Source organism: Nicotiana tomentosiformis, chromosome 5, assembly GCF_000390325.3.
Source record: "Nicotiana tomentosiformis chromosome 5, ASM39032v3, whole genome shotgun sequence".
NCBI classification, from domain to species: Eukaryota; Viridiplantae; Streptophyta; class Magnoliopsida; order Solanales; family Solanaceae; genus Nicotiana; species Nicotiana tomentosiformis.
In genome coordinates this window covers 107,430,385-107,452,292 of record NC_090816.1, presented here as the reverse complement: position 1 = coordinate 107,452,292, position 21,908 = coordinate 107,430,385, and the positions used below count along the sequence as shown (strand labels likewise).

Sequence of the window (21,908 nt, the reverse complement as noted above, 5' to 3'; positions counted from 1 at the left end):
ATATATAGTATAGTATAATATATATACTAAGTGTATAGTATATAAGCTATATTCGATATAACATTAGCTATATTAAGATGTCTATATATATATAGTATATAAGCTATATTCGATATAACATTAGCTATATTTTGGATTTTATAAGTTTCACTAGATTCCGAGACGTGGGCCCCACGGGTGATTTTTGAACTAATTTCGGATTTTATTGAAAGATGTAATATTTTCTTATGAAATTGATTCTTATAATTTTATTTGACTGTATCGAATTAATTATGACTAGATACGAGTCGATCGGAGTCGAAAAATCGAGGAAAAGGCATACTACTTGGTTAAATTGGAGCAAGTCGAGGTAAGTGACTTGTCTAACCTTGTGTGAGAGAAATTTTTCCTAAGATTAGTATTGAAGTGATAAATTGTAATGTGTTGAAAGTCGTGTACACGATGTGACGAGTATGTACGCGGGCTAAATGTGAAAGATTATGTTTTTAAATTGTGTTGATCACTGTTGGGCATTAATGAAACTATTTTATTCGGATATATTCTTCATCATTGATTTAATGTTTTAAAGTTGCTTGACCTTTTCCTGCTAATTGTTTTACATGTTTAGTTAAAACTTGGTTTCTTTTATTCTGTGCATTATTTGAAGTTGATTTTCTTTAAATTAAATATTATTAATATGAAGTATTTGACATTTTTAAATTTGGTATTGAAGCAACGTATTAAAGATTTTGAAATATTATTTTGCTGAATTATTTATTCCTGAATATTTTTGTAAGATTTTTGTACTCATTGTGATGGAGTCGTGAACTCTTTATTGTGAAAAAATATTATTGATGATTTATGTTGGCATGAGCCGTGAGCTCTTTATTGTGGAAAAATATTGTTGTTGAAGTATTTTGGCAAGTTATTTATTTGAGCACTTGAGGTATAAATTGTGATATATTGTGATGTTGATACGCATGTGGTGGTATAAGGTTTGGGTATTGAAACGCATGCGGTGAGATAAGGGTGGCTTGATACGCGTGGCTAGTAGGGGGAACTACTAGAAGTCATGCGGTGTGATAAGAATGACTAAAACGCGGGATGCTATTTTGGAAAAAATATTTTCTTTAAAATAAATTGTGAAGGCTCCCGCGGTGAGATAAGGAAATGAGATATTGTGAATTTATTTATGATTTAGGACTACGAGACGGTAACTCGTGAGAGTCCTTGTTGATATTGATTTATGGCCATAGTTGCCTTTGATTATTTGTTGTGATTTTCATAAAGTTGAAAGGAACTCTGTTTTGATTCCAGGGAAATTTTAAAAAATAATAATTGTATTTAATTAAATAATTAATTATAAATTGTAATAAATTGTTAATTTATTTTAAAATATAAATATAAATTCATAATTTCCGACCGAATTCGGTCAGAAATTTCCATAAACTGGAGAATTTATTTGAAATTTCCGACCGAATTCAGTCGGAAATATACGCATATGGTGGTACAAGGTTTGGGTATTGAAACGCATGCGGTGAGATAAGGGTGGCTTGATACGCGTGGCTAGTAGGGGGAACTACTAGAAGTCATGCAGTGTGATAAGAATGGCTAAAACGCGGGATGCTATTTCGGAAAAAAATGTTTTCTTTAAAATAAATTGTGAAGGCTCCCGCGGTGAGATAAGGAAATGAGATATTGTGAATTTATTTATGATTTGGGACTACGAGGCGGTACCTCGTGAGCACCCTTGTTGATATTGATTTATGGCCATAGTTGCCTTTGATTATTTGTTGTGATTTTCATAAAGTTGAAAGGAACTCTATTTTGATTTCACGAGATATTATTTGCCATTATTTTTTTGTAATTAAATAGTGACATGCTACTTGATTCATTTCTATTTTTATTTTATTTTATTATATTGTTAAACATTTTACCATGCAATTATTATTTTCTAGTAGGGCTTGACCTGACCTCATCACTACTCTACCGAGGTTAGGCTTGGCACTTACTGGGTACCGCTATTATATACTCATACTGTCACGACCCAATTTCACATGTAGGTCGTGATGGTGCCCAACACTACAGCTAGGCAAGCCAACTAATAAGTAAAACGTACATTAGTTAAAATTTATTTCAAGAAAATAATAAAATATCAACTTCTACCAATGTGTGTGCCAAGACCTGGTGTCACAAGTGAATGAACATCTAGTAGATTATACAAAACTCCAAATACTGTCTGAAATAAAATAGACAGAATATAAATATCAGAAGAGACACTGGTAGCTGCAGAACGGCTCAGAAAGGCAGCTCACCACTATGCCTCTGGATGACGTGGGTATGTGATGATAGGTCCTCCACTAGTACATGTCTCAGATCCTGCACAAAAAGTACAGCAAGTGTAGTATGAGTACATAAACAACGTGTACCCAGTAAGTATCAAGCCTAATCTCAAAGTGGTAGAGACGAGATGGCCGACTTTGACACTCACTATAGGTCAATAACAATTAAAATAAAACTAGGATATTTAAATCAATGTGATTTACAGAATTTATTTAATCAGCGGAAATAATCAAATTCCTTCAAATGTATCAATTTTTAATATATTAATTAAATTCCTTTAATTCAGATAAATTCCAATTTATCAATTAAATCTCATTTACAGGAGTAACAATTAATTTCTTAACAAGCAAGAATAATAATTCATTAAATCCCAAAGATTTTCCAATTTACTAATTAGCTTTACAAGCTGAAATAAATTATTAAAGCATCGTGTAATTATTATTATTATTAAGCACGATTTTTGCCGAGGACGTACGGCCCGATCCAGAGTGTCGTGTACACTGCCGAGGGACGTGCGGCGCGATCCATAGATGTATCTATCCTGCCGAGGCGTTCGGCCCGCTCCACAAGAAAGGAGGATATTTTCTTATGTGCCTCCGGAAGGAGAGTATATTCATTATAAGATGAATTTGGGAGGAGAACAATTCTTTTAACAATTAATTAATTTAAATAGAAATCAAGCCTATGAGATTTCCATCCTTTAATATCTTTATCAAACAATTCGCAATATATATATTCATATATATTAATTAATATTAATTAATCAAAGAATACAATTTACATAAGTAATACATGCTTTGAGTCCTAAACTACCCGGACTTTAGTATTAATAGTAGCTACGCACGGACTCTCGTCACCTCTTGCGTACGTAGCCCCCACAATTAGCAACAATTATTTAATCTTAATCACCTATGAGGTAATTTCCCCCTCACAAGATTAGACAAGAGACTTACCTCGTCTTGCTCCAATTTAATCCTCTATAAGGCCTTTTCCACAATTATTCAACTCCGTCTGGCTCGAATCTAGCCAAAATAATTCGATACAATCACTAAATATTATAGGAATCAATTCTATAAGAAAATACTACATTTTAAAGAAAAGATCCGAAATTAATTAAAAACTCGCCCGCGGGGCCCACATCTCGAAATCCGGCGAAAGCTATGAAATCCGACAACCCATTCAATTACGAATCCAACCATACCAGTTTCACTCAAATCCGACTCCGAATCGATACCGAAATCTCAAAATTTCGTTTCTATGAGATTTCTAAACTTTTCCAAATTTCAATCTCAAAACACTAATTAAATCGTGAAAACAATGATATATTCTTGTATATTGATCAAATCCGAGTTAGAATCACTTACCCCAATATTTTCCCTTGAAAATATGCCAAAAGTCTCCTCTGCTCAAGCTCAAGTTCGTCAAAAATGGCAAATGGGACGAAAGCCCTCTTTTTATAACACTGCCCAGCACTTCGGAACTGGGCCTCGAACAGGGCCTCGATCAGGCTTCGATCACGGCCCTCGATCAGGCCTCGATCGTGGCTTCGATCACAGGATCGAGCCGGGACCTCGGATCATGGCCTCGATCATGGCATCGAGTCCGGTCCTTCGATCATAGTCTCGATCATGACATCGAACTTGAGTCTAAGATTGTGACCCTCGATCTTGGGTCTCGATCCTATCTCTCGAGCCTTGCCTTCGATCATGGCCCTCGAGATGGGCCTTCGATCATGGCTTCGATACATAAGCTCGAGCCTGAGCCTCGTCAACTCTGGCTTGATGCCTGGGCTCGATGCTTGGGTTCGATGTCTGGGCTCGATGCCTGGGTTCGATGTCTGGGCTCGATGCCTGGGTTCGATGTCTGGGCTCGATGCCTGGGTTCGATGTCTGGGCTCGATCCCTGGATTCGATGCCTGGGCTCGATGCCTGGGTTCGATGACAGTCCAGAATGCCCAACAGAAGAGGAAAAATTGCAGCAGCTTTTTTTTTTTAAGTCCAAATTCTGATCCGTTAACCATCTGAAACTCACCCGAGGCCCTCGGGACCTCAACCAAATATACCAACAAGTCCTAAAATATCATACGAACTTAGTCGAACCTCTAAATCACATCAAACAACGCTAAAACCATGAATCATGCCCCAATTCAAGCTTAATGAAACTAAGAGTTTTTAATTTCTACATTCAATGTCGGAACCTATCAAATCAACTCTGATTGACCTCAAATTTTACGCACAAGTCATAAATTATATAACGGAGCTATGAAAATTTTCGGAATTGGATTCCGACTCCGATATCAAAAAGTCAACCCCCCGGTCAAACTTTCAAACTTTAAATTTCTATTTTAGCCATTTCAAGCCTAATTTCACTATGGACTTCCAAATAAAATTCCGATCATGCTCCTAAGTCCAAAATCACCATATGGAACTGTTGGAATCATCAAAATTCTATTCCGGGGTCGTTTTCTCAAAATGTTGACCGAAGTCAAACTTAGCACTTTAAGGCCAACTTAAGGAACCAAGTGTTCCGGTTTCACCTCAAACACTTCCAAATCCTGAACCAACCATCCCCGCAAGTCATAAATCATTACAGGCACCTACGAAAAGTTTTATTTTAGGGAAAGGGGTTCTAAAAGTTAAAATGACCGGTTGGGTCATTACACATACTACGCTTCTGCACATCTTTTTGTGCAGATCCAGGTACTCCTTACCAGCCCCGACATCAGTGAGTTACCTGTACATGGAGACTTCGAGGTATATCTGCCAGCGTCCGCAGACTCCGGAGTTTCCTTCTATCATTATTGTGTTGCTTCCTTATTTTCTTTAGACCTTGATATATATATAGAGACATTGAGGATAAATTCTTAGAAGCTTATGACTTATTTCTACTGGATTTTGGGAGTTGAAATTGTTTGAATTGTTGTTTATTTATTTCAGATTTAAATTTTTATTCCGCATTGATAGGCTTACCTAGTCTTAGAGACTAGGTGCCATCACGACATCCTACGGAGGAAATTTGGGGTCGTGACATATATACTAAGTGTATAGTATATAAACTATGGTCGATATAACATTAGCTATATTAAGATGTCTATATATATATATATATATATATATATATATATATATATATATATATATATATATAAGATGTATATATAGTATACATCTTATATAAGATGTATATATATATATATAATTATTTCAAACTTGGGCAGGAATTAATTATTTCAAACTTTCCGACCCATTTCGGTCGGAAATTTGGAAATATTTTAATAAATAATTATTTTTATACATTATATACACGTATGACCAAATATTTGACCAATATTCGACTGAAATCGGTCGAAAATTTGGAAAACTTTTAATAAATAATTATTTTTGTACATTATATATACGAATGACCAAATATTTGATCAATTTCTGACCGAAATCGGTCGAAAAGTTAGAAAATCTTTAATAAATAATTATTTTTGTACATTATATACAAGTATGACCAAATATTTGACCAATTTCCGACCGAAATCGTCGCAGATTTGGAAAACTTTTAATAAATAATTATTTTTGTATATTATATACAAGTATGACTAAATATTTGACCAATTTCCGACCGAATTCGGTCGAAAAGTTGGAAAATATTTAATAAATAATTATTTTTGTACATTGTATACAAGTATGACCAAATATTTGACCAATTTCCGACCGAAATCGGTCGAAATTTTTATTTTTTTGCTGTCAGAAAATTTTTGTTGACTTTTGCGACCAAATACTCTTATTTCCGACCGATTTCGGTCAGTTTTTTTCCCGACCGATTTCGGTCGGAAAGCCTTGGACGGAAATCACCAGATTTCTAGTAATAATTTTTGTTAGTTACATACTTAAAGTATGCGGCATCCCCAAAACCCCCCTTAACTGTATCCCCCTATAAAAAGCCCCTCGTCGATTTTTTTTAATGAAATATATAAGGTAACTCACCAAAAGGCGCGCGGGAGATGAAATTATACATAAAAATAGCCCCAATAGGCTGTCTCTAATGATTAATTACTGTTACCCTCTTTAAAAATTTTAATTTTTCTATTTTCCCTCCATTTTCTTTGTATTCTAGCCTTCTTCTTCATTTTTTCATCTTTCTTCTTCCTTTATTCTTATGGGTTTCATCTGAGTTTTTCTTCTTCTCTTATTTCTTCTTCATTGAGATCTTCTTCTTTCAACACTATTGAGGCCACTAAAAGCCCATAACTTTTACCAAACCCGAACTGAAATTTTTATCAAACACTAATTTTTTTATCCCAAATCTAGTGTATTCAACTAAAATTCCCAGTGAAAATGAAGGTTAATGGGAAAAATCCAAATTTTAATCAAAGTTTGATGGTGAAAATCACGATTGAGACATGGTATAGCCATTATCGGATGAGATGGAAGAGATTTTTTTTAATTTTACAAATGACCATGTGTTTATCCCTTTACCCTCGTTCTTTGATTTTTTAACCCCCAAATATTTACCTATTTAATTAATTTTATTATTAGTTAAATTTTTTAATTAAATTGATATATTAGATTAGGCTGAGTATATAGAAGGGTGTATCACACTCACCACTAAAACATCCCCGAGGTTTTTTTAATATATACGTGTATGTAGTTAATAGGGGTTTTGGGGTCGCTAGATAGTTTAAGTATGTCACGACCCGAAATTCTCACCTTCGGGGCCGTGATGGGGCCTAACATTTCACTTACTAGGCAAGCCAACATTAGAATATAATTAGCCATTTTAGCATAATTTTAAATTAATTAATAACAAAGAAACAAATGCGAAAATAAAGTGAATAATCCATAATAAACGTGATATCTAAATACCATCCCAGAACTGGAGTCACAAGTGCACGAGCTTGTAGAATAATATAAATAAAGGTCTGAATAAGATTCAAGCTGTTTGAAATATAATACACAACTGAGATAAGATAGAAGGAGACTTCAGAACTGCGAACGCTGTGCAGTTATACCTCAAGTCTCCAATGGTAGCTATATCCAGGCAAATCTACAGTGCGCCGCTGGGACTAACTCCGAAATCTGCACAAGAAGTGCACAGTGTAGTATCAGTACAACCGGCCCCATGTACTGGTAAGTGCCGATCCTAACCTCGGCGAAGTAATGACGACTAATTCTTTAAATATAAATTGCTTACCAAAAAAACTATATTTCGTATTAAAATTGGAGACAAATTTCAACATTGAGGATAAGAATATAATTAAGCAAATCTCACATCGTGTAACTTAAATTTTATAATAACATAAATTATTTATTGGGAGATAAGTTTATAGTAATTCAAGATAGAGATAAAATTCAATTTGAAATAATCAATAGCTAATATCTGGATCCTTAATTTGTTGTTGACCGTGACATCTTAAAGAATTAATTGCGTTGGAGAAGTTAGAGAGAGAAAGAGAAGAAGAAAAATGAAAAAAGAAGGTAAAAGAGAGAAATAAAAAAAAGCAGAATAGAATGAATGAATGAATTGAAAAAAATATATGAACAAAGGAGATCTAAAAAGGTGATGATATAAACACAACACATTGACTGGAATCTTCTCAAATATCTAAAAATAGTGTAATAGCTGAACAATCTTTATCTATTTCAACACCAAGAAAACAACATGAAACCCCTCCTCAACCCCATTAATATTTCTCAAATCAAATCTCTTGTAGCACATCACCAGTTATTCTACAATTGGGGCATGCATGTTACACTTAGTATTAAATCTGATCCTATGCAATTTGTATAACAAAAAAGAATCCATTGTCTGTCTGGCTTTGCTATGTGGTTCAGTTAATATGCCTACAACCACGGGTGAGGAGGGCCTATACCACTAAATCAAATGCATAGAAAGAGTACAAAATTAGAGATACCATTCTAGTTTACCTAGAAAATACACAAGAAAATACCTCACAAATTCAATCCAAGAGAAAATTTACACAATTGTTACCCAATATTCTCTACTCAAATTTCTCACAACTTTCTCTCTATATCTTACAACACTCAAGAAGAATTGACACAAGTTTGATGAAAAAATGAGAAAGAAGTGGTCTATTTACAGGTAAAATCTTACAACATAATCAAAAAATCATTTTCCACTCGGTCCACTTGGATTAAATTAGCTACCAAGTTGAGATGATTGGACGGTTTTAAAAAGTTGGCGCTAAAATTAGATATTGTTTAGTTTTATTCCAACTGCACCCCTTATTTCACTATTTTTCGAAGGTCAATTTTATCCGTATACCCTCTTGTGCTCAAGAAAATCACGTTATTAAAGCCCTTATTTGGAATGTGTTGTATTTTGACTTTTCTCAAGTATCTTTTTGCCCATCAATTAGTCCTTTATTACTTTAGTTGTTCACAATACAATTTTGTAAATATAAAAAACTTTGAGTGCTTTATTAATTTCTTAAATGACGATGCTAATGATGTCAGAAGAGTGTACACAGCTGTTCCTTTTCTGTTTGCCAATGTGAAAGCATTAGATTGTAACCATTAAGGGTATACTAAGTCGGGTTGATTCGAATTTTTTAATTATCAAATTAGATCAATAGTGTCGGATTTTGAAATTTATAAACCAAACCAAACCAAACCAACAAAGTTGGATTTTTCAATCTCGACTTTCCTCGGGTGTTTTTGGGTTTTTTCGGGTTTCGGATTTTTTTCGGTAAAGTCTTCATAGCATAAAATATGTAACTTGTGCTCCAAATATTTCTTAAGTTCTAGTAAAATACAACTATATAATGAGTTTTTCAAGAAACTAACACAATAATATTAGATAAGTCATAACATTATACTAAAATATTCAATAACAAAGATAAAATAATAAAATTACATAAAATAAATATTACTAATTAATAAGCCATAATAAAAATTAACATAATCTAAAAATATTATATAGGTCATGCTAAAATAAGTATAGCTAATAAGTACTAATATTAATTACATAACTAAGCACTAAAGAAAAAGACAAACTAAGTTGTGCATTTTCATTATAAACCAATGTAAAACTAAAATAATTATCCAACACTATCGTCATTCCTAGTATTGAATTGAATTTTTTTTGTTAGCATTAGTATTGATTTGAACTTTGTTTGAGTTACTACATTAATGGGCTATAAAATATATTTACCATTCAAGAATGTTAAATCTAAACTTGAAATAATACGTTAAAAGATAAAATTGTGAAAAAGTTTAAGAAATATTTATAAATTACATTATAATAAAAATTTATATATATAAAATTATATAAATGTACTATCCGGTTGGTTTGGTTTCGGTTTGACTTTTTTTAGTTAAAACCAAACCAAACCAATTATGGTCGGGTTTTATTTTCCAATACCAAACCACACCGAGTTTTATTTTCGATTTGATTCGGATTATCGGTTTGGTGCGGTTTATCGGTTTTTTTTGTACACCCTAGTAACCATATTGTAATTACCGATTTACTATTTCGGAAATGAGATATTAAATTATCATTAATAGTAGACATTAAATTGTCATTAATATTTGACATTAAATTATCATTAATATCAGACATTAAATTGTCATTAATGTTAGACATTAAATTGTCATTGTCGTCTTCTCAGTGTGTTTTTGTGACAGGAGCAAATTTGATTAAATTTTGTAAAATTGAGTTAGCAAAAGTTGATATCTTATTCTTAGGAATAGTATGAGAGTGTAACGACCCGACCGGTCGTTTTGAGATCTAGCGCGTCGTTCGGCGGTTTGAGGCCTTGGGTAGCTTTACTTCATGCTTTATGACTTTGAACGTGTGGTCGGAATTGAATGTCGGGAAGTTCAGAGTTGATTCAAAAATAAAATTCTAATTTCGGAAGTTTTAAGTTGGAAAAATTGACTAAGGTTTGACTTTTGAGTAAACGACTTCGGAATCGAGATTTGAAGGTTCCAATAGGTTTGTATGATGATTTCGGACTTGGGCATATGTTCGGGTTGAGTATCGGATTACCCGGAGCATTTCGACGTTTATTGTAGAAAGTTGGTATTTGGAAGGCTTTAGAATTTTCTAAGTTTGGTTTGAAGTGAGCTTTGGTGTTATCGATGTACGTTTGATGTTCCGAGCCTTGGAATAGGTTCGTATCGTGATTTGTGACTTGTACGCAAAGTTTGGCGTTATTCCAGAATGTTTGGGTATAGTTCGGACACGTTCGTCTAAGTTTGAAAGTTTAAAGAAGAATTTCGATCGTCGATTCATAGTTTCGATGTTGTTTGGTGTGATTTGATGCTTCAAGTAAGTTCGTATCATGAATTGAGATGTGTTGGTATGTTCGGATGGGGTCTCGGGGGCCTCGGGGTTGAAACGGATCAAAAACGGATTGAAATTTGGATCTGAAGAAGTGTTGGTGTTGCTGAAGACCGGTGCCTTCACACCTGCGGAAGAAGTGGTCGTAGGTACGGTCACACAGGTGCGAATATTCAATCGCAGGTGCAATTATCGTAGGGGAAGTCGGGGAGCGCAGGTGCGAGGAAATGTCCTCACCTGCGAAGCCGCAGATGCAGAGAAGAAGCGCAGAAACAGAGGTTGGCCAAGAAGGCCTCGGCCGCAGAAGCGGCAAAGGACGCGCAGGTGCGCGAGCGCAGAAGCGCTTGAGGCCCGCAGAAGTGGAATGAGAGCTGGGAAGCTGGGGTCGCAGAAGCAGACGACCTCCGCACGTAGGGGAGCGCAGGAGCGTGAGATGGACAACAGAAGCGGTCGCGCAAGAGCGGGAGATTTGTTCGCAGATGCGGATTTACCTGGCCTTAGAGGGAACCACACTTGCGATGGATTTGTTCATAGGTGCGGAGTCTCATGTGAGACTGTTTGGCTGCAGGTGCGATGGTGGGGCTGGGCAGTGTGGTTTTTAATTTAAAACGGGAGTTTGGCTCAATTCCATTTCATTTTGTCCATCGGAGCCGATTTTGGAGCAACGTTGGAGTGTCATCCTCATCATCTATTATGGGGTAAGTGATTTCTTCACATTGTGAGTTAAATACATGGTTTATATATGGACTTAAGTATGAGAATTAGTAAAAATTTGAGATTTTGGTAGAAAACCTAAAAATTAGTATTTTTAGATTTTGACCACGAAATTGGACATAAAATTTAGAATAAATTATATATTTGACTTCGTGGTGTTATGGGTAAAGTTTATCTTTGAAAATTTTCAGAATCCGGGCACATGGGCACGATGGTTTCCTTTATTGACTTTTAGAGCGGAGTTGGGAATTGTTATAAATTGATTAATTATAAGCATTGGGGTATATTTTGATTGAGTTACACATTGTTTGACTAGTTATAGATCGTTGGCTTGAGTTGAAGAGTTAGAAAGGTATTGGAGCCGGTTTTGGAAATTCGGAGCGAGGTAAGTCTCTTGTCTAACCTTGTGAGGGAAAAATTACCCCCTAGGTGATGTAATTATTATGTGCTAATAGTTGTGGGTGCTACGTACGTACTAGGTGAAGAGAGTCCGTACGTAGCTAAAGTATGGTTATGTCCGGGTAGTCTTAAGACTTTACCATGTAATATTTGAAATACATGAATCCATCCTGTTGGCTTAACTAATTGAACTTATGATTGAAATTGATTTAGAAATAAATATATGTATACTAGGCCGAGCCTTATCACCTTGAGTTGTTGGCTAGTAATTTGAGAAACGATAAAGATTATATTCCCTTTGTGCTCATGTACCGTATTGTAAGCACGTGTCTCGTAATTCGATAACTTCCTTCCTTTCTTGGGGAGCGGGCCAAACGCCTCGGCAGTATAATAGATGCATCTATGGTTTGTGCCGCTCGATCTTCGGCAGTGTATACATTTATAAAGTACAAATATTGTACGTTTTCGTGGATTTAGAAGTGTAAATCTCCTTCCTTATTAAAATCTATATTTTTGAAAGTAATAAAATTAGTAATTAATTTGATAAATCACCGTTGGCTTGCCTGACGGCGGTGTTAGGCGCCATCACGACCTATAGTGAATTTTAGGTCGTGACAGCTTGGTATCAGAGCCAGGTTGGGTTCACTTAGGTCTCACGAGTTATTTGCAAGTCTAGTAGAGTCTTGTGCATCGGTACAGGCACATCTATACTTATCTTCGAGAGGCTACAGGGCTATTAGGAGCATTTCCCTTCTTGATTTCTCATCGTGCGATTTAATTCCTTTGAGGCTTATGCCTTTATCTCCTTCCTACTCAATCTTATGCGACATAAAACGCTTGTTATCAATTGGGCGTCGAGTAGTTGTGGTGGTATTGCAGACGTGGTACCGGATATTTTCCCTGCGTATTCGGGTAGGTTATTATCGTCTTCTTGAGGAAGGATGTTCTGTCGTTTCAGCTCAATATCTATATTTCCGATGGTTTTGAGGCTATGCACGGATTGCTATGATGTTCATGCATTGTTATCGTACGGTGTTGGTGTAATGGTAGGATGCTTGTTTATGTGTCGAGACAGTGAATGACTCGAAATGAGAATTTCTCGGTTCATGATTTAGAGGTTCGGCATCTAATCCCAACGAAGGATGGGCAATCAGACTATGGATGTTCATGCTTTGGTTGATGGAGTTCCAGCATAATATATTGGATTTCCAGCATAATATACATGAGTTCCAGCATAATATACTGGTACAGCATAATATACTGAAAGTTCATACACAAGTGCTCCAATCTCCAGTATATTATGCTGGAACTTTCCACGTGCTGGAATTCCAGCATAATATGTTGGAAGTTCATACACAGATGCACCAATCTCCAGTATATTATGCTGATGCTGGAACTTTGCGTGTTGCACCAAAATAATGGCTATTTTTCAATGACTTTGCAAACACTGACTATTTTTCAATTACCATTCCGAAAATTGGCTAGCCCGTGCTATTTTCACAGTGAACTTTGTGCAGGGTTGGGCAATGCCCATTTTGACAGGCCAAAACAGCCCATTTGCTACCTTACTTGTCCTCACATTCAGAAGCTCACAAATAGTGCTCTAACTATTCTTTCTTGGAGTTGATTAAATTAGTATTTGGTCACGTGCGTTACACGTGTATAACATATCAACCATTACAATATTTTTAAGAATAACATAAGTGTCACTCCTATTACAACATATGGAAGAAATAAAATTTTAAAATAAAAGAGTGCAAGCTCTAAATAATGAAATGTGAAATATACATAAACTTTAAAATAGTAAAAATTAAGAGACCAACAATTGTTTTTCTTAGTGAAGTTTTTTGTCCTTCCTTGTTAATCAAACTATTTATCGAGAGATAAAACCAAGTAATTGTAATTATAGACGGAATGAACAATCAAAATTGTACATTGATCTTTTTACAAGAGTAAATCATTGCTAAAAATGTATGCTTTGTATATACAAATATTCTCTTCTCCATGTTTATCTTTTGTACAGACTCCATAAGGGATGAGGAAAGAAAGAATGTTATTTATTGGTGTATTTCAAGTGGATCAAAATTATGAAATGACTGTCTGTTTTGACGAAGATGAAGACTTTATTATAACTGTTGTTCTGTTTCAAATAATGATAAATATTGAGAGTATGCCACGAAATAAGTTAGATCAATTTTAATCATTTCAAAAGAGAGAGAGAACGATGTATCAGATTAGTTTTGGAGTCTCAAAAATAAAAAAAACATAATTGGAATTTTCTATTTTCCATGAACTATCCAATTAGCTGTTCCCTTTGTTTGGTAATAAACGCAGCTCAGACATCTGCAGGGCCGGCTCCACAGTTATGGAAGGTAAGGCTTGTGCCTTAGCCCCTACATATTCAACAATACATTTAAGCTTCCAATAGTCCTATATTTCTATTATTCTATAAAATCTTATTTAAGATCAATAATTTTTCAAGAAAGATTAAATAATGAATTGACTATATTATCAATTGAGAAAGAATTATTAGAAAAATCTATTATAAAAAAAAATATTAAAAATTTGTATCTCAAAAAGTTAGAAGAATAAATTTCTAATAAAAACAATCTTATAACTTTCTTTTAAAAATATAGGCTCCATATTAAATTTTAACTTTAGGCCCCATATGTTCTTGAGCCGCCCCGTACATCTGGATAACTTCTTTGGTCGTTTTCTGTTGTAAGTAGTTGCATTTGAAGGAGCTCAGCCAAGCATTGAAAAAGGTTGAAGTTTCTCAAGAAATATCGATAATATTAGTAGCCTGTTTGGTCAAGCTTATTTTTGGGCCAAAAGTATTTTTTTTTTTTGCCAAAAGCACTTTTGGCCAAAAATTGAGGTGTTTGGTCAAGCTTTTGGAAGGAAAAAAAAGTGCTTTTGAGGAGGAGCAGAAGCAGTTTTTGAAAAGCAGAAAAAAGTAGCTTTTCTCCAAAAATATTTTTCTGAGAAGCACTTTTAAAAAAAAATACACTTAGAAGTAGTTTTCAAAAGCTCGGCCAAACACTAATTACTGCTCAAAAGTGTTTTTCAAATTAATTAGCCAAACACAAAGTGCTTCTCACCAAAAGTATTTTTTTAAAAAGTACTTTTGAGAAAAACACTTCTCAAAATAAGCTGATTTTAAAAGTTTGGCAAACCGGCTATAGATCACCGTGTTTAATAGATTACGTGGCTTTCTAGTATTGCCTTCGTTTTTTTGGAATACAAGGTCATATTAATTTTCGGTGTGAATTAATTCGAATATAAAATTTGTATTTTTTAAAAATAAATTTTAAATTTAAAAATTATATAAAAAATATTATAAGTCATTATAGTTAATAATTTAAAAATATTTAAAAAGTATTTGCAAAAAATATGATAAAAAAAAATCTTATTTGAGTCCCAAATAATAATAATATTACAAGTAATTGTTTTTAGTACCGGATTGTTAAGCCCCTTACGAAACTAATCCAGAAATTCAGGGGAGCTTCGCTCAGACTTGTAAATAAGCGTTCAGTTCGGACACTACGTTTACGGAGAATTTCTTTTTGCTTTTTAGATTTTGCCTTTATATGTGATTTCCCCCCACTCAATTTCGGTTTAGGATAGGGTTTATAGTCAAAATTTGAATATGTTTTCTAGTCCAAGTAAAATTTGGTTTGATACTATTATAAATATAGATACTACTACCTATTTTTCTTAGTTGAATGAATTCAAAGCTTCCTACCTCCTTTCTCGACTGTTCACTAGATTCAGGGAATACTACAACTATTTCTCATTCTCATAAAAAAATATGTCAACTGCTGCGGAGGAAATAGTGTGGCGTCCTCTCTGGAAAAATTATAGGGTTATTAGTGGGCATTTGGGATGGGTGCGGTCAGTGGCAATCAATCCTAGTAACAATTGGTTCTGTACAGGATCAACAGATCGGACTATTAAGATATGGGATTTAGCTAGCGTTAGGTTGAAGCTCACATTAACAAATCACATTGGGCAAATAAGAGGCCTTGTTGTAAGCAACAAACACACGTACATGTTCTCAGCTGGTAATGATAAGCAAGTTAAATGTTGGGACCTTGAACAAAATAAGGTGATTCGCTCCTATCATGGCCATTTGAGTGGTGTTTATTGCTTGGCTCTTCATCCCACAATTGACATCTTGTTCACTGGCAGTGGTGATTCTGTTTGTAGGGTTTGGGATATTCGGAGTAAAACACAAATTTTTGCCCTCTTTGGACATGACAATGCCCTTTGCTCTGTTTTTACTCGACCAATGGATCCTCAGGTTGTAACTGGCTCTCATGACTCAACCACAAAGTTTTGGGACCTTAGATATGGTAAGACAATGGTAACACTCACACATCACAAAAAATTTGTTCGAGCCATGGCTCAACATCCTAAAGAAGATTCTTTTGCTTCTGCATCAGCGGACAACATAAAAAAATTTAACCTTCCTAAAGGAGAACTTTTACATAATATGCTTTCCTAACAGAAGACCATAATCAACGCGATGGCTGTCAATGATGAAGGAGTAATGGCAACAGGAGGTGAGAATGGAAGCTTGTGGTTTTGGGATTGGAGAAGTGGTCACAATTTCCAGCAAGCTCAAACCAAAGTTCAGCCGGGGTCTTTGGATAGTGAAGCCTGTATCTATGCTCTCACATATGATGTAACTGGCACGCGGCTTATTAGTTGTCACGCTGACAAGACCATCAAGATGTGGAAGGTAAATGAAACTGCCACACCAGAAACTAATCCTCTTCATTTTAAGCCTTCTAAAAAAATCAGGCGTTTCTAGTGATTATCTGCTCTTACCTTAATCTCATATAGAATGTATTTTTCCAGGACAGGCTTTGCTGTAGTGTTTAGGCTGTTTCTTCAGGCAGATAACTTTGGTTCTTTTTTTGGTAATAAAATGTTTGATTCCTGCAATTTCCTTTACTTTATCTTTAGTTATATGCTATTTTAAGAGAAGCAGGGAAAGATTGTTTCACAGATTAAAGAATCATTCATTTCGTTGTAATTTCATCAAGCTAACAGACAAACAAATTAATCTGCAAGGGCAAGCTTTATAAGTTCGGAGATTACACCAAATTGAATCAATTCCAAGAGAGATTGTTGGGTTCTAAGAATCAACGGGCGTGGAGTTTAAAATCAAGTAAACAGAAGAACCTGTTATGTGCCGAGTGCCCCTCATTGATTAAAATGAGAAATGCTAATGGGTTTACAGCTAAATGGGCTCTCCCACCTAATAGACTAGTCTTTTGGGTTGGGGCTCTCCTCTTTAGTCTATAACAGAAACCGAAAGATCAGTCATAAAATTCCAAGAATCATATAAGAAAAGGAACAAAAGAAAGAAAACTGAAGATAAAAAGTAGAAGCTCAGTCTCAATTATTGATGGTCTTATCATTCTGGCTAGCATTAAGCCATTAACCATATAAGCATATGCACATATTCTTTTATTGTGCTCATAGCAACCTTTATATTCTGCAAAATAGGGACGAAATGCATTGGCCTCACTTTACATTGGTTATTTTCTGCTAGAGCTTCTTCGTTATCTTGTTTGAGAGAGGTCATATAGTTGTATATCTTTTTAATCAAATTTGCAGCATTACAATACATAGAAGCGCGGAAAGATGGCTTATTTTGCCATAACTTCTTTCATGGAAACACTGTCTCTATCCATTGGACACCAATCACACCTTACAGGGGGAGACAAAGAACTAATGGAAGTGCTCTATGGAAAACTTAATTCCTTGAGAACACTTCTTGAGGAAACCGAGAAGATTATCAGAGATCGTGAGGTGCTAAAATCTCTTGAAGCACAAACAATGAAGGTAGCATATACTGAAGAAGATATGGTGGAGTTAAAATTGCGAGAACTTGCTCCGTCGGAAACCAAAGACTCTCGACCTTAAGGAAAAACTATTTGTGAATGCTTACAGCAAGTCAAAAACCAAGCAAAAGGACTTATTTATTTCCCCATGTGGAAGAAGTTTATACCTGGGAGACGTTTTTGCAAATGTTTGCAACAAGTGATTGAAAATGTTGATTCCAAAAGCAAGGAGTGGATGAAGATGAAGAACATGTATAGAAACATCAAAGATCCAAAACCACAAACTTTTGATCTTGTTGATTCATCACAGCATGTTTTAGAGTCAAAGAATAGAATGGTGGGTTACGACAATGAACCTGAGATGATGCAAGATCAACTTGTTAGAGGCGTTAGAGAATTGAAAGTTATCTCCCTAGTAGGAATGGGGGGAATCGGCAAGACAACTTTCGCGACAAGGATTTTCAATGAACCAGTGATAATTTCTCATTTTGATGTTCGTGCAAAGATCACTGTTTCACAAGAATATCATGTGAGAAATTTATACCTTGGCCTCCTTCATTACACATCCACAAGGAGTGAAGGGCTTGATGGGAAGAACGACGGATATCCTGCAGATTTACTTCAAAAAAGCTTGAAAGGTAGGAGGTACTTGGTGATTGTTGATGACATATGGGCCATAGAGGCTTGGGATGTTATAAGAATGTGTTTTCCATTCAACAATAATGGAAGTCGCATGCTAGTTTAGGTACGCCTCCTATTCAAATGCGTCTTTTGACTTTTGATGAATGTTGGAACTTGTTGTATCATAAGGTGTTCGAGAATGAATGCTTAACCCCTGAATTTGAGAAAATCGGGAAAGAGATAGCCCGAAAGTGTCAAGGATTACCACTAGCAACTGTTGTCATGGCCGGAGTTCTCCTAAAAATAGGTAAATCACTTGATGAATGGACAAAAGTGGTTGAAGATGTGAACTTGTTAATGAGCACATATCTTGATCAGTATTGCTCAAGAGTGCTAGTGTTGAGTTACTACCACTTGCCTCATCACCTCACAGCTTGCCTTTTGTATTTGGTTGTCTTCAAGAAGAGTAGTGAGATTCAAGTAAGTAAACTAGTCAGATTATGGACTGCAGAGGGGTTTGTTAAGGTAAAGAGGGACGAAAGCTTCGAAATGGTGGTAGAGAAATATTTGAAAGATCTGGTTGATAGAAGCTTGATTATTGTCAATATGTTGAGTTTCTTTGGAAAAATCATAAGCTGTGGACTTCATGATATGGTACATGGATTTTGCTCGGAGGAAGCTCAAAATACAAACTTCTTGAATATTATCACAGAGAACGATGTTCAACATCAAGGTTCGCGGTCCAGCATCCTTTTCCCTTCCCATCAACGTCGAGTAAGTATCCAATCTAGTGGGATGAATTATCAATTACCCCTTGGTGATGATACAGATACAGAAGTGCGTTCTATTCTATATTGCGGTAATAGTTTCTGTACCATAAAGCTAGACTTTTCGCGTTTCAAGTTGCTAAGAGTACTAGATATAAGTTCAGTGACACTCGACTCTAGGCCAAATATTATAGAAGGTTTATTTCACTTGAGATACCTAGCTTTCACCATATATCAACCTTCAAATACTCCGGTTTACTCAAGAATCTGCAGAGTTTAACAATTAAGTGTGTTCTGCCTTCAGTGTTCCTTGGTTATGGTCCTCTATGTTTACCAAAGGAAATTTGGGGGATGTCACAATTAAGGCATATCAAGTCAACCCTGAACCACTTGGTCGATCCACCACTTGAAAACAAATCTCTGACTTTTGGAATTACCCACACACTCTTTCAGGATTGAATCCTGCTTGCTGCACACCATCAGTCAAACAAGCAATTTCAAATGTAAAGAAGTTGCAAATATGCGGTACCAAAAAGGACTACTTATTTGGTCGGTTGGGCAGTTTTCCGCACCATAACCTCAGCCATCTACATCAACTCGAGAGTCTACGCATTGTAGTTGAGGAGACAGAAATTGGTGTAGGCGAGAATATGTGTGTTATAGTTGAGGAGACAGAATTTGGGGTAGGCGAAATCGTTTCAACTTTGAGGCTTCCTTATGCAAATGCTTTTCCAAAAATCCTGAAGAAGCTAACATTGCAAAACACATTTGTTCCATGGGAGGACATAAGAACTGTTAGCAAGTTGCCTAAACTTGAAGTCCTCAAACTAAAGATATATAGTTGTCGAGGCACAGTGTGGGAAACAATTGAGGATGGGTTTCCTCAATTAAAATTCTTGCTACTAAACGGGACAGATCTAGCATTGTGGAAAACCAATAGCGATCATTTTCCATGTCTTGAATGTCTAGTCTTGGGAAATTGTGACTCATTACACTCCATTCCTCAAGATTTTGCAGATGTAACCACACTACAACTAATTGAGCTGAATATGTGTAAACTTTCTATTGTGGATTCAACAAGAAGTTGGAGGCAACGTCTTAGACGTTCGTGTCAGAAATCCAATATACCTGGTGAGTTTCAATATTTCCCAGATGTTACAAATAACCTTCTTGAAAGAAAAGATATAACATGCAATACGTGCTATAATATATTAATTGTCATTTAGCTTATATGAAAAAGCAGTTAAGACCATAATAGTTTGATTTAGCCACTTTGTTTCAGTAGAAAATGGCTTTTTGCAAACCTCCTTCGCAATAGTGCTTTTATTATCATTGTTGTTATTGTTGTCACAGGAGGAGAAAGAGGAAGACAAGGAGGAAGAATAATGTGGAATTTCCTTGGACTGAGACTTTTGGAGTTCCTTGGGAGCAAGAAATTAGGAGGAGGAAGAGGACATTTTGACGGTATTTTCACTTCCAGTCCGTATTTAGATCTTCAAGATTAATTCAGTCCGGATCCATCCTAAACCAAAGGGCACGGGAATGCCCTTTTGGAAATTAATCAGCAAATGGCAACAAAATGATTGGTAACTTTTTGGTTCTAAGAATAAATTGTCATTCTTGTTTCTCTCTTTCGGGCGAGGAAATAACAGAGAATGCGGAATTACTCTTAGTCCAACAAGTAATGAACGAAATCGATACATCACTCACCAAAATTCATAAATCATATAGCAGAGTGTGAGTAATGAGTATTACAATAAGCTAAGACAGAGAATTGGAAGTTTATATATGCACCTGTAGTATTCTGATTCTGAGATAGCATCACCTCTAGAATTCTGAGGCCACATATTTGGTTGAGCAAATGGATGCCACTCAATTCAAGTTTGATCTGCTGCTGGCAAGTAAATCCAGTTTGGTTCATCCTCTGCTCATAATTCTGTGGATTTTCTCTGGGAAATTGGACCAGTGGCTGTCGGATATTCATCTTAAACAGACCTTAGTTTTTTCACAGATTAAAGAATCATGCGCTTCGAGGTATTAAACTACACAGACAACCACAAAGGGAGCCTTGGAGCAACAGTCCCTCCGTGTGACCTATACCTCACGGGTTCGAGCCATGGAATCAGCCACTAATGCTTCATCAGGGTAGGCTGCTTACATAACACCCCAATCCCATTGAGGTGCGGCCCTTCCCCCGTACCCTGCGTGAACGCGCGATACTTTATGCACAGGAATATCCTTTTTTTCCAAGAGTAATTGTAGGGTTTTAAGAATCAATGAACATAGATAGTATTAGTCTTATATTAGTTCAAAACAAGTAAACAGAAGAACCCAATAGATTAATCACAAAATTCTAAGAATCATAATTGGGTTCATGAAACAAGATCATATACATTAAAATAAACAAGCTTATAATAGATCAATTGATTATAAGCACATCTCTCCCGTAGCAATTAATGCTAGTGCAGTACCATAAATTGGAGTTGGAAGAGACATTACCAAGCTAGATAAAAACGATTCATAACTATAAGTAACCATCCATGATAAATGTGTATTAATAGTTTGAAAAATAAGACAGATAACCTACTATAATTAGTAAAAGTACACTATTACTGTAAAAATTCCTAACACTATTCAGTGTATTCAAGTCAAATCTTATAGTTTATTACTAATTAACATGTTATCTGATTCTAGGAAAGCTACATCTCCAGAATTTCGCAGCTGCATATTGGAACTTCCCATACTTCATTTGAGGCTGAGGGGTCAAATTCTGCTAATTTGTTCACCATTGCTAGAACGATTGATCAGTGGTCAACTCTAACAAAATTTAAATAACTAAGAAATTTTTTGAGTGATATTTTCTTTTATATCACCATCTTTATGCACAAGAAATCATTCTAATCATTATAAATTATCAACTGATGGTGAAAAAGAAAAC

General features: G+C 35.4%; 1 protein-coding gene and 1 pseudogene across 1 annotated transcript; both read left to right on the top strand.

Annotated features, from left to right (window-relative positions):
* Positions 1-15,212: 15,212 nt before the first annotated feature.
* Positions 15,213-16,677, top strand: LOC104114281 (protein pleiotropic regulatory locus 1-like; annotated as a pseudogene).
* Positions 16,678-17,359: 682 nt separating this feature from the next.
* On the top strand, positions 17,360-21,223 carry LOC104114280 (disease resistance protein RPP13-like). Its single transcript, XM_033660792.2, has 2 exons — positions 17,360-20,101; positions 20,324-21,223. The coding sequence occupies exon 1, from the start codon at positions 18,345-18,347 to the stop codon at positions 19,248-19,250; it is 906 nt and encodes a 301-aa protein (XP_033516683.2). The 5' UTR covers positions 17,360-18,344; the 3' UTR covers positions 19,251-20,101; positions 20,324-21,223.
* The last annotated feature ends 685 nt before the right edge of the window (positions 21,224-21,908 follow it).